Source organism: Mytilus trossulus, chromosome 7, assembly GCF_036588685.1.
Source record: "Mytilus trossulus isolate FHL-02 chromosome 7, PNRI_Mtr1.1.1.hap1, whole genome shotgun sequence".
Lineage (NCBI taxonomy): Eukaryota > Metazoa > Mollusca > Bivalvia > Mytilida > Mytilidae > Mytilus > Mytilus trossulus.
In genome coordinates, this window is record NC_086379.1 from 16,151,613 (window position 1) to 16,164,597 (window position 12,985).

At 30.3% G+C, this 12,985-nt stretch overlaps 1 protein-coding gene across 4 annotated transcripts in view; it reads right to left on the reverse strand.

Annotated features, from left to right (window-relative positions):
* Positions 1 to 12,985, reverse strand: part of LOC134724703 (pro-neuregulin-1, membrane-bound isoform-like) — a 52,029-nt gene continuing 39,044 nt past the window's right edge. For 3 of the 4 annotated variants that reach the window (XM_063587879.1, XM_063587881.1, XM_063587882.1), the window contains 4 exons: positions 9,134 to 9,210; positions 5,268 to 5,370; positions 2,545 to 2,704; positions 1 to 1,669 (listed from right to left, as the gene is read on the reverse strand). In XM_063587879.1, coding sequence (XP_063443949.1) covers positions 863 to 1,669; positions 2,545 to 2,704; positions 5,268 to 5,370; positions 9,134 to 9,210 — 1,147 coding nt within the window. In that variant the 3' untranslated portion in view covers positions 1 to 862. Of the gene's footprint in view, positions 1,670 to 2,544; positions 2,705 to 5,267; positions 5,371 to 7,582; positions 7,651 to 9,133; positions 9,211 to 12,985 lie in introns of all 4 variants that reach the window. The other variant, XM_063587880.1, reaches the window with a different exon arrangement.

The window sequence follows — 12,985 nt, forward strand, 5'->3', positions numbered from 1 at the left end:
TTTTTGTGTTTGTTTTTTTTTATTAATACAGGTGATTCAGAAGAAAAGTTTATCAAAAACATAAATTTTGACTTAACAATTGGTTTTTGAAATTAATATCAAATTGGTGTGGCTTAGTAACTGCAAGATATAATTACTGTAATGAATGAACCCTGTATGTATTTTTAAATGAACACTTTCTATGATTAAGATATAGGTCGGAAAAAAGCAAACATAAACTTATTAAAAAGAACAAACATTTTTTGTTCTAATATTAAAATCAAAAGTCATTCATAAACACACTTGAAAGAAACTCTTTCTATATTGTGAAACATAACAACAATGAAATATTAAAACTAATATTTGGTCCCTAAGAGTTGACTTCCATATATTCTTCATTCTTACATCACTCAAATTCATAGCTTTTGTAAAATGAAGAAAAAGATATGAATGATCAAAAAGGAATCTTGAGTTTCTTACTTATTCAACATTTTTGAGAATAGTAACTGATTTTGGTAGTGAGACAGGATTTTCATACAAAACACAGTTGTGTACAACTATTTTTTACATCAAATTTTTAAACACAATTTTATAACTAAAGTTATAACAAAATAAATTTGTCAAATTAAGAAAACAAAAAACTTTAAATTTAACTAATTGAGTTATACAAAGAATATTGGAGATATTTAAAATTCAAAGAACAATAAATGAAATGTACAAATGAAATCATAACCCTGATAAAATTGGCCATAATAATAGTATTTGTAATACTAAACATGCTTAAGTACTATGTCTTTATGAATTTTTGATACATTGCTTGGAATTTAAGAATATTTAAATACTGTTGTTTTGTTGTGCCCTACGAAATGAAAATGTCCAAGAATCACACTGGTATTGAATTAGGTATGTCGTCATCGCGTAGATCATAGATGTGAAAATTGGCACCACTGGTGGCTAAATGAGAATACATTTCATTCTGATTAGTAATTGAATTCTTTCTCAAATCATTTGAACTTCTACGGCGATTTGTCTTTCTGACCAGTTCAGGTGAACCTCTCTCATTCCATGAATAATTACTATCATTATGAATGTTAGATTCTGAATTTCTACTTTTATTCAAATGTCGGAGTTCCTCTTTACTCCATGATGAACACTCACTTGATGAAGAGATTTCAGAGTTATCTTCACTGTTACTTGTAGGAGTGTAAACAACCACAGGATTGTGAACTCCAACAGGACTGTCTCTCTTGGGAGAAGAGTCTGGAGATAACTCCATAGAAGGAACACTTGATTGGTTAGACTTCCTCACTAAAGGTGCACTAGATTGGTCCTCTTCACTGATGTGAAGGGATGGCAATGAATTTTTAATTTGTTCTTCATCACTACTTAAATCACCTTCACTAAATTTAGGGACCTTTGGTTTTTTATATGCCATTAATTCCTTCTCATTTTTTATAACTGGTTCAATGCTTGTCATATTATTATTAGAACTATTCCGATTTTCATGGTTTTCAGAGCCATTTAAAGGCTGACTTCTTCGACCATCTGATATACCTGACAACCTTGAACGAGAATTACGTCTTGGACCTGCATTCCTTATAAAATCCTCATTATCCATTGGATTGAGATACAGATTCAAGTTTGTATGTGGGTTGGGAGTGACAAAACTTGTTTCATCCGTCTGGGTCTCCTACAAAATAAATTTAAATTTAATATTACTTTTTTTAATCCTTTTATCATGGTGTTTTTATATACAGAGTATTACAGAAACAACTAAAACATTTTAATCTTCATTGAGATTATTTTTATCAAAACAGACAGCATTTTTATTTAGGTACAGTATACTCCCTTATTTTTTCAATAAAAGAGAGAAGAGAGCAGTATTTAACCTCATCACTTAGATTTTCATCATATGGTACTCATACACAGGTCTATAATCAGCAGTATTTGCCCAACATTTATGTATTGCTTGTTGTGGTTTGTTAAATATTCAGTGAGAAAGATTTCTGCAATTTCAAGATGACATCAAAATTGGTCTAAGAACTAATAAAGAGTTGTTGCAAATACTATTGAGCAAACAGAGCATTTCTCTCACTTTTGAGGTATCAGGTTTACAATCTTAATTTCATCATTATATTTCTGCATAATTATACGATAAAGTTTAAACACAGCCAAGAATAAACCCCTCTGTAGCATTGTTTTACAGACAGAACACCTATTTTGTGACTTTTGTGGCCTTCTCAGCTTTTTGTACATGCTTAATTAAGTGCTTGACTTTGTCCTTTATATTCCGTATTCATAGAACTAGTACACATTTTTGTTTAGGAACCAGCTCAGAAGCCCACCTCTGGGTGCAAGACTTTCTTTCTGTATTGAAGACTCATTGGTGGCCTTCAACTGTTTTCTACTCTCATGTTGGGTTATTGTCTCTTTGACACATTCCCCATTTCCATTCTCAATTTCATGTACTGTGAGTGAGTCCTGTTAATATTCAACCCCAAATTATTGCAACACAGTGAACTGTTTTAACCCATGGAATCAACACTTATATGTATATAATCTCACCCTGTGATTCATGGTAACACGTTCATACAGTTTGAACTTTGAAATCTCTGAGACTTCATCTAGACTAGGTAGTTTGCTGTACGAAGGTGGAATGTTTTTAGTTTGATTATTTTGCTGCCTCTTTTCTGCCTGCCTTCGAAAGAATCTATTTCTTCTTCTCCTAAAAACATAACATGAAACTATTACTACAATGTACATAAAACAGTAGCTATTCAAAGTTCAATCTGATTAGGAAAACTTTTATATTTATGAAAAAAAATCATATACCATAAGGATGTAGTAAATTAAGATATAATATTTTAAACAAAAGTTTAAAGTTTAGAAAATATGTGTTAATCCCTATTCAGTGTGCTGTATATGAGGATATTCTCAAGAAATACTGTTATTTAATAGCAATATCTCAAGCATAAGTCACTTTTATTCCCTATTGGTGATGATTAGCTCCTCATATATTCATGTTTTTATACAGCCCTAGATTTCAAATATTCTGCTCTGAGTGTTACTGATAAAGGTTAATCCAGATCAGGTCTTTTTGATTCTATGATATTCATTAATATAAACTGTCCTAATGGGGTAAAAATCCATTCAAGTCAGAGTTAAAGGTGCCCTACAAAATTCCATATGTTTCACATGCTGATAGATCCAAAAGAGGTTACCATTGAAAGATGTAGTGATCTGATTAGTCTGCAGGGCCCTTATAAATGCATAATTCAACTCAAATTAAGAATTTTTCCGAATGGACAGATTTTCAACATTTCCTACAATAAATTAGTACTATGATTGGATACCTTAACTTAAGTTGTTTTATGCATACGTACAGGCCCAGGTTTTAATATCAATTAAAATTTGACTGAAACCCCACTTTTCTAGGGAGGACATCCCTTTTCATAAATTTCTGGATAAAACCAGAAAGAATCAAATATTCTATATAAAAAAAAAAGGCCATTGAAAAATCCAGAGCTCATTTTCAGTACACGATAACTAAGATGATCTCAGATGCTAACACACCCATTCATAAAGAAATCCTACATTTTGACATTAAAACTTCAGATAGATGTCAATAGATTCAAAAGAATCTATATATTTACAGATATGCCCTATAGCATAGCTGTCTGGAAAATTAAGTTTATATAGCAAAAGATTTCACAATATGTAAAATCATGAAGGTTAACCATACATTATTTTTCTTAAACATTATTATCCCTGACTGTTCTCTCTGAAAAGCGAGATTCTACATTTAATGAGGCTTTATTAAAAGCCATTAAACATTCTAATGTTCTACAGTGACATAAAAAAAAGGTCAAATAATGAGGGCAATGGATATTTTAACTCAATCTTGAATGAATGTCCATTAGTATTTTTAAAAACTGCATTTATCTCTGACAAAAAAAAAGCCCCTTTACAATGTCTACAATTCCTAATGTGTTGGTACACTCTCTGCCATTAATTATCTGGAAACGTTATATACCCCTCTAGACAACAGGGGTCATTATGCCTCTTTCAGGATGCATTATGGGTACCTTGGGGAAAATTCTCAAACACCTTTTATCTTTCTTCATTATAATATTTTTTGGACCCATTGAGTCTGATTGTATGCATACCTGCAGCGCCAACAGTCACGTATTTGTGGGGGATATCCCCCATGGAGGCTCCCAAATTGAAATTTTGAAAAAATTGACAGGTATGTGTATGTATTTACAAATGAACAAAGGGGAGATTCTTGATATGTTGGAGACAGTAACCCAATTACCCAAAAATCCATCCAGAGGTCAAAATGAAGTTCAGAGTCAAAATAAAATTTTCTACAAAAAGATAATTGTTTTTACAATATGTCAATTTCATAGACAACAGGAGACATTATGTTTCTTTCCTAATGCATTACTGGTTCTTGGAAAATCAATCTAGAGGTCAAAATACAAATTTCTACAAACAATAATTGCCTATACTTAATACGACATATTTCAACATCTTAAATTGCTTAAGGGTGCAAAAGAATAATTTTAGCCAGAACAATTACATTATAAGTAAATATAAATGTCTTAAATACATTTTTCTCCTCATTACACCTATTTAAATGACCTTGAACCCCACCCTCTTGACCCTTCTGTATATAATATACCAGTACTTACTTGGCAAGTAGATATGAAGTGATGCAGATACAAACAAAGACTAAGATACCAATAACACCTAATGTCCTTGAACTCTCACCCTCTTGACTCCTGTGTTTATATTATACCAGTACTTACTTGGAAAGTAGATATGAAGTGATGCAGATACAAACAAAGACTAAGATACCAATAACACCTAATGACCTTGAACCCCCACCCTGGCCTTTACTCCTGTGTATATATAATAATTGTACTTACTTGGCAAGTAGATATGAAGCGATGCAGATACAAACAAAGACTAAGATACCAATAACACCTAATGACCTTGAACCCCCATCCTGGCCTTGACCCCTGTGTATATATCATACCAGTACTTACTTGGAAAGTAGATATGAAGGGATGCAGATAAAAACAAAGACTAAGATACCAATAACACCTAATGTCCTTGAACTCTCACCCTCTTGACTCCTGTGTTTATATTATACCAGTACTTACTTGGCAAGTAGATATGAAGTGATGCAGATACAAACAAAGACTAAGATACCAATAACACCTAATGACCTTGAACCCCCACCCTGGCCTTGACTCCTGTGTATATATAATAGTTGTACTTACTTGGCAAGTAGATATGAAGCGATGCAGATACAAACAAAGACTAAGATACCAATAACAATACCAATTATAGTTAATCTGCGATCGTTCTCCAAAGCTTTCTGGTCTGAAATAGAAATGAATACTTTGTACTCTCTTTTCAAGATCAACTCCAGTATTTTTTTAAATAATTCTATACAAAGCAAGTTATATATATTTTTTTTAAAATACTATCAATATTTTGGCCTTTTCTTTTTTTTTTATCATATCCAAATATCACAATTACATGTTTTATTTTATAATCTATTACAATGTATTACTGTAATAATTGGGTTTTTTGTTTTAGATAATGTTCAATGCTTGTTTTTAAACAGGTCCTCTATCTATGATCTCTAATGCTTTTCCATTTATATGATTATAAATATACTGTCTAATTCATTATTTGAAAAATTGAATACATTTTATTATGTCAGAATTAGAAGACTTCAAGAGTTTTTCCAAATTTTGCTTCTATAATATGTACAAGATTTATAGAAATTCAAATAAACAAGAATTATTTAAAAAAAAAAAAAAAAACTTAATTTATTCTCTTTTCATTATTTTATTTTATTATATTTTATCATAAAAAATTCAAAATTTTGAGAATTAACAGAACTTATCATTCAAAGATTTTATCGTTTTCTTTATGTACAATTTGCTGACAGGTTTGATCTTCATTTACACATATTTTTACATACTAATCTTTTTAATGTGCTTGATAAATTTCATTCAATCTAATTTTTGCACACAAGCGCTACTAAATCAAAGCAATGTTTAACATTTCAACTTTTCCTTCACCTGGTTTTCTGTTCACCTGTTTTTTGTGCAGTTATAAAGTGATACAAGGAACACAATATGTATACACCAACAACATAAAGATGATACTGTATAATAGCTCACACAGATTACAAAAAGATGGATAGAAATGGGAAAATATTTGAACCATAAGTGTCCCTTCGAATCTCCAGTGTACCACGTTAACACAAGATATTGGTAAAAGTTGAAAAGTTTCTATGGAAACAAAAGTTATATATATATGAGAGAGGTTTTCTGATTATATATACAGATATAATAAGATATTAATTTAATATCAATGATTTCACCTTCTGTGGTAAAGTGTTGACGACAATGATCTTTGGTATTGGTAACTACAAACTATTAAATTATTAAATTAAACCTTAAATACTTTGACAATGAACACTGAAGTCATATCACATCGACTTTAACAGGATGAATGAGTTTTATTTCAACTTAATTCATTTCATTTTAACATCTACTCAACCAAATTTTTAAATTATTAAATCCTACTAAATCTCAATTATTAGGGAAAGTTTTTGGAGTAAAATAACCCTGAAATCAACATTTGAAAATCAGAACCCCTCTTTGATAATTGGATTGCTAAAGCTTGCCTACAACAGTTTTCACTTGCCTTACTTATACTGGACTCCAACATGTACCAAATTTAAGATTGTGGTGTAAATTCTCTTTTCTTATCTCTTGAATATGTTTTTATTTTTAATTTACCTTTATATATATGTGTTGATGAAAGTTGTATTTGATAAAGATTGTCCTGTGCTGATGCCCACCCAAGTTAAATTGATGTTCATGGAATTTTTTCCAACCTCAAACTTATTTTCTAATTTAGGAGTTAAATTAAATTAATCAATTATAATCCTGCATAGGTTGCACGCTTTTTTAATTAAAACTTCTCTTTTGACACAAGAACATAATTTGTCTGTTTCCTCTTGCTCTTGAAATTAACTGACCTTCTAAAAATGCACAACTGCACATGTTTTGAATTAAATCTTAGTTTATTTTAGTCCATCCCAATATACTCTAGAATAGATTAGTCATTGACAAACTTAGAAAAGAAAAAAATCGCCAAATTAAATCTTGTCTGAATTTAAAATTGGAGTTCTACTACTATTTGAAGTAATTTAGTCTATTCTACTAATCCTAACAAAATGAAAAGATTTTTATTGACAACCTTCCCCAAATATAAAATAGTCAGAGTTCATGGTTTGCCATAGGATACCCCAAACATGTTCTAGTAATAAAAAAACCAGATGGTGCACAACTACATTTACAATGAGGTCTGTAGATTCTGCACTGACAGACAGACAGGAGAATTCAATGCATCTCCACACACATCTATGTCAGGAAGACATAAAAATTGAAATGTGATATTCCATCTCTGTAATTTCAAAGTTTATTTTAATTTAAAATTATAAGATTTGTTTATGATCCCTGTTTAATTCAAATCTATGTTTAATTCCTTGCCATATGTATAATATACCTACTGGATGCTACTTTGCCAAAAATCAATTTCCTGTACTCGCATCGGTCCCCTTGGTGCGTGGCGGGACACCTATCAGGTGGGAGATAAAAAGTTCAGATATTAAATAAAAACCAATCAAAATCAAGAAGAATGAGAAAAGGTTTTATTATTAAGTCCAGAAATTATGGCTGTTGTTCATTTTTCTTTCTCCCACATTTTTTTTAAACAATATGGTCTGAAACTTTTCAACCCAAAGTGCAACAAACACCATTCATATTCCTGAACTTCATAACAAAAGTGCATTAATACAGTGCAGACATCTGGCAAGAGTAATATGCAAACATAAGCAATATAATTATTAATACCAATTCTACAAATTTAGATGTAAAATACCTGTCCACTCAAGAAAACTTGCATTTGGCTTTGTTCTAATTTTTCTTTCTGTTATTAAACAGTTTTGTTTTTAAAAAATATTTCTTAAAAATCTTTTCCTTTTTAGAAATCTTGAACTTCATCCAAAAAATCTTTTTGAAATCTTGAACTCCATCTAAATATTTTAGAATTGGTATTATGTGATAGGTGCTGGGATATTATAGTGGTCCTCTGTCTGTAAGCTTTCCAGTCGGCGCTTATCTGCATTCAAGTTCATTAGCTATTGTTTTAGTTCAACTTAACAAAACATGCATGTTGAATTTCCATTAAAGAACTTAATTGCCACAGCTTATATTTTAGAAGCTATCTTCCTGGGACTAATTATCTAAAAATAACTGGTTTCTTAAATCGAGAAATAAACTGGTCTCTTAAATCACCAATATAAACTGGTCTTTCAAATCAAGACTGACTCAGAGAAATAAGGGTACAGTAGTTTTAACTATTGAAATAACATTGATATTTCACACTAGTTTTTTTTTTAAATTTCAACAGTATATTCATTATGCATTTTTTTCAACAAACTATCTTTGCTGGTTTTATGACATTACAGTTTAATTCAATATGTCTAAATGTATTTTCCGTAAAATAAAACAATTTTATGATCTACTTCACTTTCACATTCATACATTTTAATTTGTCCATTAAATTTTCATAAAATTTCATGCTAATGCAGTCATTCAAACAATTTTAGGAGGTAAAATGCATACAAAATTTCAAATTTCAACTCTGTCAATCAAGCTTGAATTATTAGTATTGGGAAATTTTATACTTTTTCATGCTTTTAATTTGTATTTTCATGCAAACTGCATATGAAAATCTGATTTAACAGGCAAGGGTTAATTTTGGTTATATGACGGCATTTCAAAATTAAATAAATTGGTTCTTGATTATTCCTTTTATACATTTAAAACTGAACTAGAATTTTCATCAGATGTATTAAAATTTGTAAAAAAATGATTAATTGAGAGAATTAATTCCTTATTATACCACTTTAAACCACTAAAATAATATAAACATCATCCTATCACAAAATATATAAAATAAAAAAAAATATGAACAATTTTGAAAATAATGCATGCCATGCTAAAGAAAACCATAGCAACAGGGTGAACTTGAATGCTAAAACTGTAGGGTATCCTACCCCAGTCCTCTATTGCTGGAATGTTCTTTGGTAGCCTCCTCTGCTCACATCTCTCACCTGTGTGCGTATCCGGGCAGCTAAAAACCAGTGGACAAATCATAGAAATAACATTCTTCAACTTGTAAAGTCACAAACAAATCTGGTACTAAATGGTTTTTATTTTTTACTACATAAGGATGATGAATGCATGTTTTTTATTGCTGTGGATTCATTGTTATTTGTGGGATAACAATTTTTGTGGATTCCATATACCGGTTTGTTAATCACAAATTTACATTATCGCAGACTGTACATTTTTATACAATGTATATATATCATTTCAAGTACTGATTTTACATTTTCATAAAACTTATGTGCAACTTTCTGATTGAGTACTACAATTTGATTTTCATTATGATTAGAATGTTTATCTAATTTATTGACTTCTATAAAATGTTTTTAGATAAAGTTCTTATTAAAATTTAAATAAAAAGAAAATAATGAAAAAATAACCACTAAATCAAAAATTCCTATCTTTGAACTATTTAGAAGACATAGTAAACCTATATATCTTATATTATCTAAAATGATATGATGTTTGCCTCCCAACAGCATGATAAGATATGACTTCTTAGCACTTGTTAGAATATGATAAATAGCTTTCCCTTCTGTTAAGAATAAAATTAGTTAGCATTATATAAAATAGACAGCAACCTAAACACCACAATTCACATCTTTAGAGGTCAATCCATTAAGACAATCTGATTTATTTTCAGAGAGGGAGCCAGCCATAAAAGGGGGATTCCCAACCCAGGATAAAGGATTCAAATGCATTGATCGTCATAAAAAGGAGAGGGGGTTCTAACATTGATGGTAAATTTGCAGACATATAAACAGATTCTATCTGATATTATTCCAACTATAAGAATCATGTAAAGAACTGCACATAGAGATTGACAAAAGAGACCTTATAAATTTGTTAACCTCTCAGGGTACCTTGTTATGCCTTTATTTATGGCTTGCTGTCTCATCACCTGTTTCTTATCTTAATTATAGTAATTTCACAGTAAATTAAAAAAAAAAATGATAATACAGTAAATCACAACAGTAATGATGGTATTATTTTTTTTTCAAATAAGATATAAATATCTTCAAAAATATCACATGCAAATATAAAATTTTTACAAAACTGGGTCTGAATTTACAACAAAACTTATTTTTGAAATATAAACTGAAACCGTTTATACCTACATGTATATACAAATGCATGCTTTGGAATTTATTTTAAAATATCTGATTCTTCAGATTAGTATGTTTCTTTGCAATAAAATTATACTGCTTTTCATTTTATAACTTCCTTATTAGGATTAATCAATTTATTCCTGGGTTAGTGAGTATTAACCGATTTACGGCTTTATAGGCAAAATGTGACTTTATTTCTAAACAAATGAAATAGATAAAACGTTAATTATCAAGGCATTTTTTTTATATAAATAAGGCTGTTAGTTTTCTCGTTTGAATTGTTTTACATTGTCTTATCAGGGCCTTTTATAGCTGACTATGCGATATGGGCTTTGCTCATTGTTGAAGGCCTTAGAGTGACCTATAGTTTTTAATGTCTGTGTCATTTTGGTCTCTTGTGGACAGTTGTCTCATTTGCAATCATACCTCATCTTCTTTTCTTAAAGCAACTTTTTAAAACATAAAAATTGGGAACTCATATCGTCAACTGGTTACATTGGGTAGCAGATAATCTTATTTAGCATGTTGTGTCAATTTTTTTATGTTTATCGTTGGTACCTATTGAATTTTTTTAATGTCCCTTATGTTTTTATCAAAATTCAACACTTTAAAATTAGCATACATGATACGATCACTCCCACCATCATGAATTAAAATAAATTCACAGTCTTGTTCATAACTTTGTTTTGTTACATTTACCCTAGGCTTACCATATATGATTGTTTTGATGTATGATTACATATATGTGTAAACTGAGGAGTTTTACAACAACTATAACCTCCCCTACCAAAGTATGAGATATTCTGCCGTATTATGAGTTATTCAAAAAGGTTTTAAACCGACAAGTTTTGCACTAATCCTTATTCCTTTCGCCTCTGGGCTACAAGACTGCCAATATATGAAATATTCTGGCATTTTATGAATTATTCAAAAAGGTTTAAAACCAGGATATGATTTTCATCTGAATTTTTTTTTCTATAAAAATTGGATTTCTTATAAGATATAAGTAGAAAGAAAAGACCATTTTGTCAGTTATGACAGACTTGGATGTGTAGGGAAACATAAATAAAATATCCTGTTTATACAAATAGACAATGATCATGCAATACAATGAATTATCTTACACACAACAGTTTTTGGTTATATTTTCTAACGAATCTCCTCTCTCAATAGAATTCCTGATAGTAAGCATTGAAAAAAATGAACAACTTCTTTAATAAAATATCTGTATCATTTTGGCTCGGAATTGCCAAAAAAAATCACTTTTTTTCATTTTTGTTGGGTTTTTTTTTAGAGGGGGGGGGGGTGAAATTGCTGGCTTTTTGGGGGTAGAACAATTGTCCTTACTCTTTCATACTTGATGAATCTGTAACAGTGAGTCAATCTAATTGTGTAAAATTTCAAGTCTACCTTTTATTACTTTCAACCTTTAATACTGCTGACATGTGACAAGTCAGTAACAGAACAGAAAGACAGAATTTTCACTTTCCAAGAAAATTTGTCTGATCTTAAAAGTAGTTACATCATAGAAACCTTCTTAATGCGTCTGCCTAACAAAATAATATCCCTCTGATGGACAAATAAGAAAACTGGTATTCATATTACAGATCCTGACCTCTCCCATTATTGGATTAGCGCTTCAGAATTGCTATAGTGAGTCTGACAGGTGACGGAAACATTCTATAACTTCTTCAAATACAAAATATTATTGACTAACTATAAGACATTTACAAAATCCCCCGCCAGAGAGGATTTTACGTAAACCGAATATCCTGGACTGATTCCAATAATAAAGAGGTTGTAGACAGCATCTGTTTTATACGATTTCAAACATCAATAAAACTCTACCCAATAACTTAGTTGTATTGATATATAAACTCTATCAGAGCCAAGAAAATTGGCCAATTTGTTGAAAACGTTGAATAGTAAACAGAGTGTTACAGAAATGATTAACAGTATGATGATAATAGGGGTTTGATAAGAATAAGATTGTGATCAATATCTCGTATAACTATCTGTAAGGCCTTTTTACTAATAATGCTTTTGATTTAATTAAAATTGTAAAGAAATCTACAGTTTCCTGTCAAAAACATCTTTGGGGGATTTTCTCTTCTGAAACATTGAAGCTTTCTGTGGGTAGATGCACTGACTTTAAGGATAATTAATTTAGATCAGCTGTAGCTAATACAAGTTTTAATCAAAGTCCTCTGTTCAATTTTTATTTTCACTCCCTTTCATGACAAACAACAAACTTAAATACGTAAGTTTCAAAGTGCGAATTGTTAAAAAGACAGTTATTACCAATTTAAACATTTTTTTCAAAAACCCACTCTTACCACAAGATGATGATCTGTAAACCGTACATTAGCAATCAAAGAATGAACTATAGAAGTACTTTTGTCTCAGATGAGATCTATTATGTTCATACAGTTTAAAAGATTCATTTACAAGTGAAACAATATAAACATAAGGATAATGGTATGATTAACTAATGGCACAACTATCCACCATAGTTCAAATCAGGTGGATATAAGCAATTATAGTTCAATGTACAGTCTTAAAAAAATAGGGGATACTAATATGCAGGGGCAGATCCAGCCATTTTAAAAAGAGGGGTTTCCCAATCCAGAG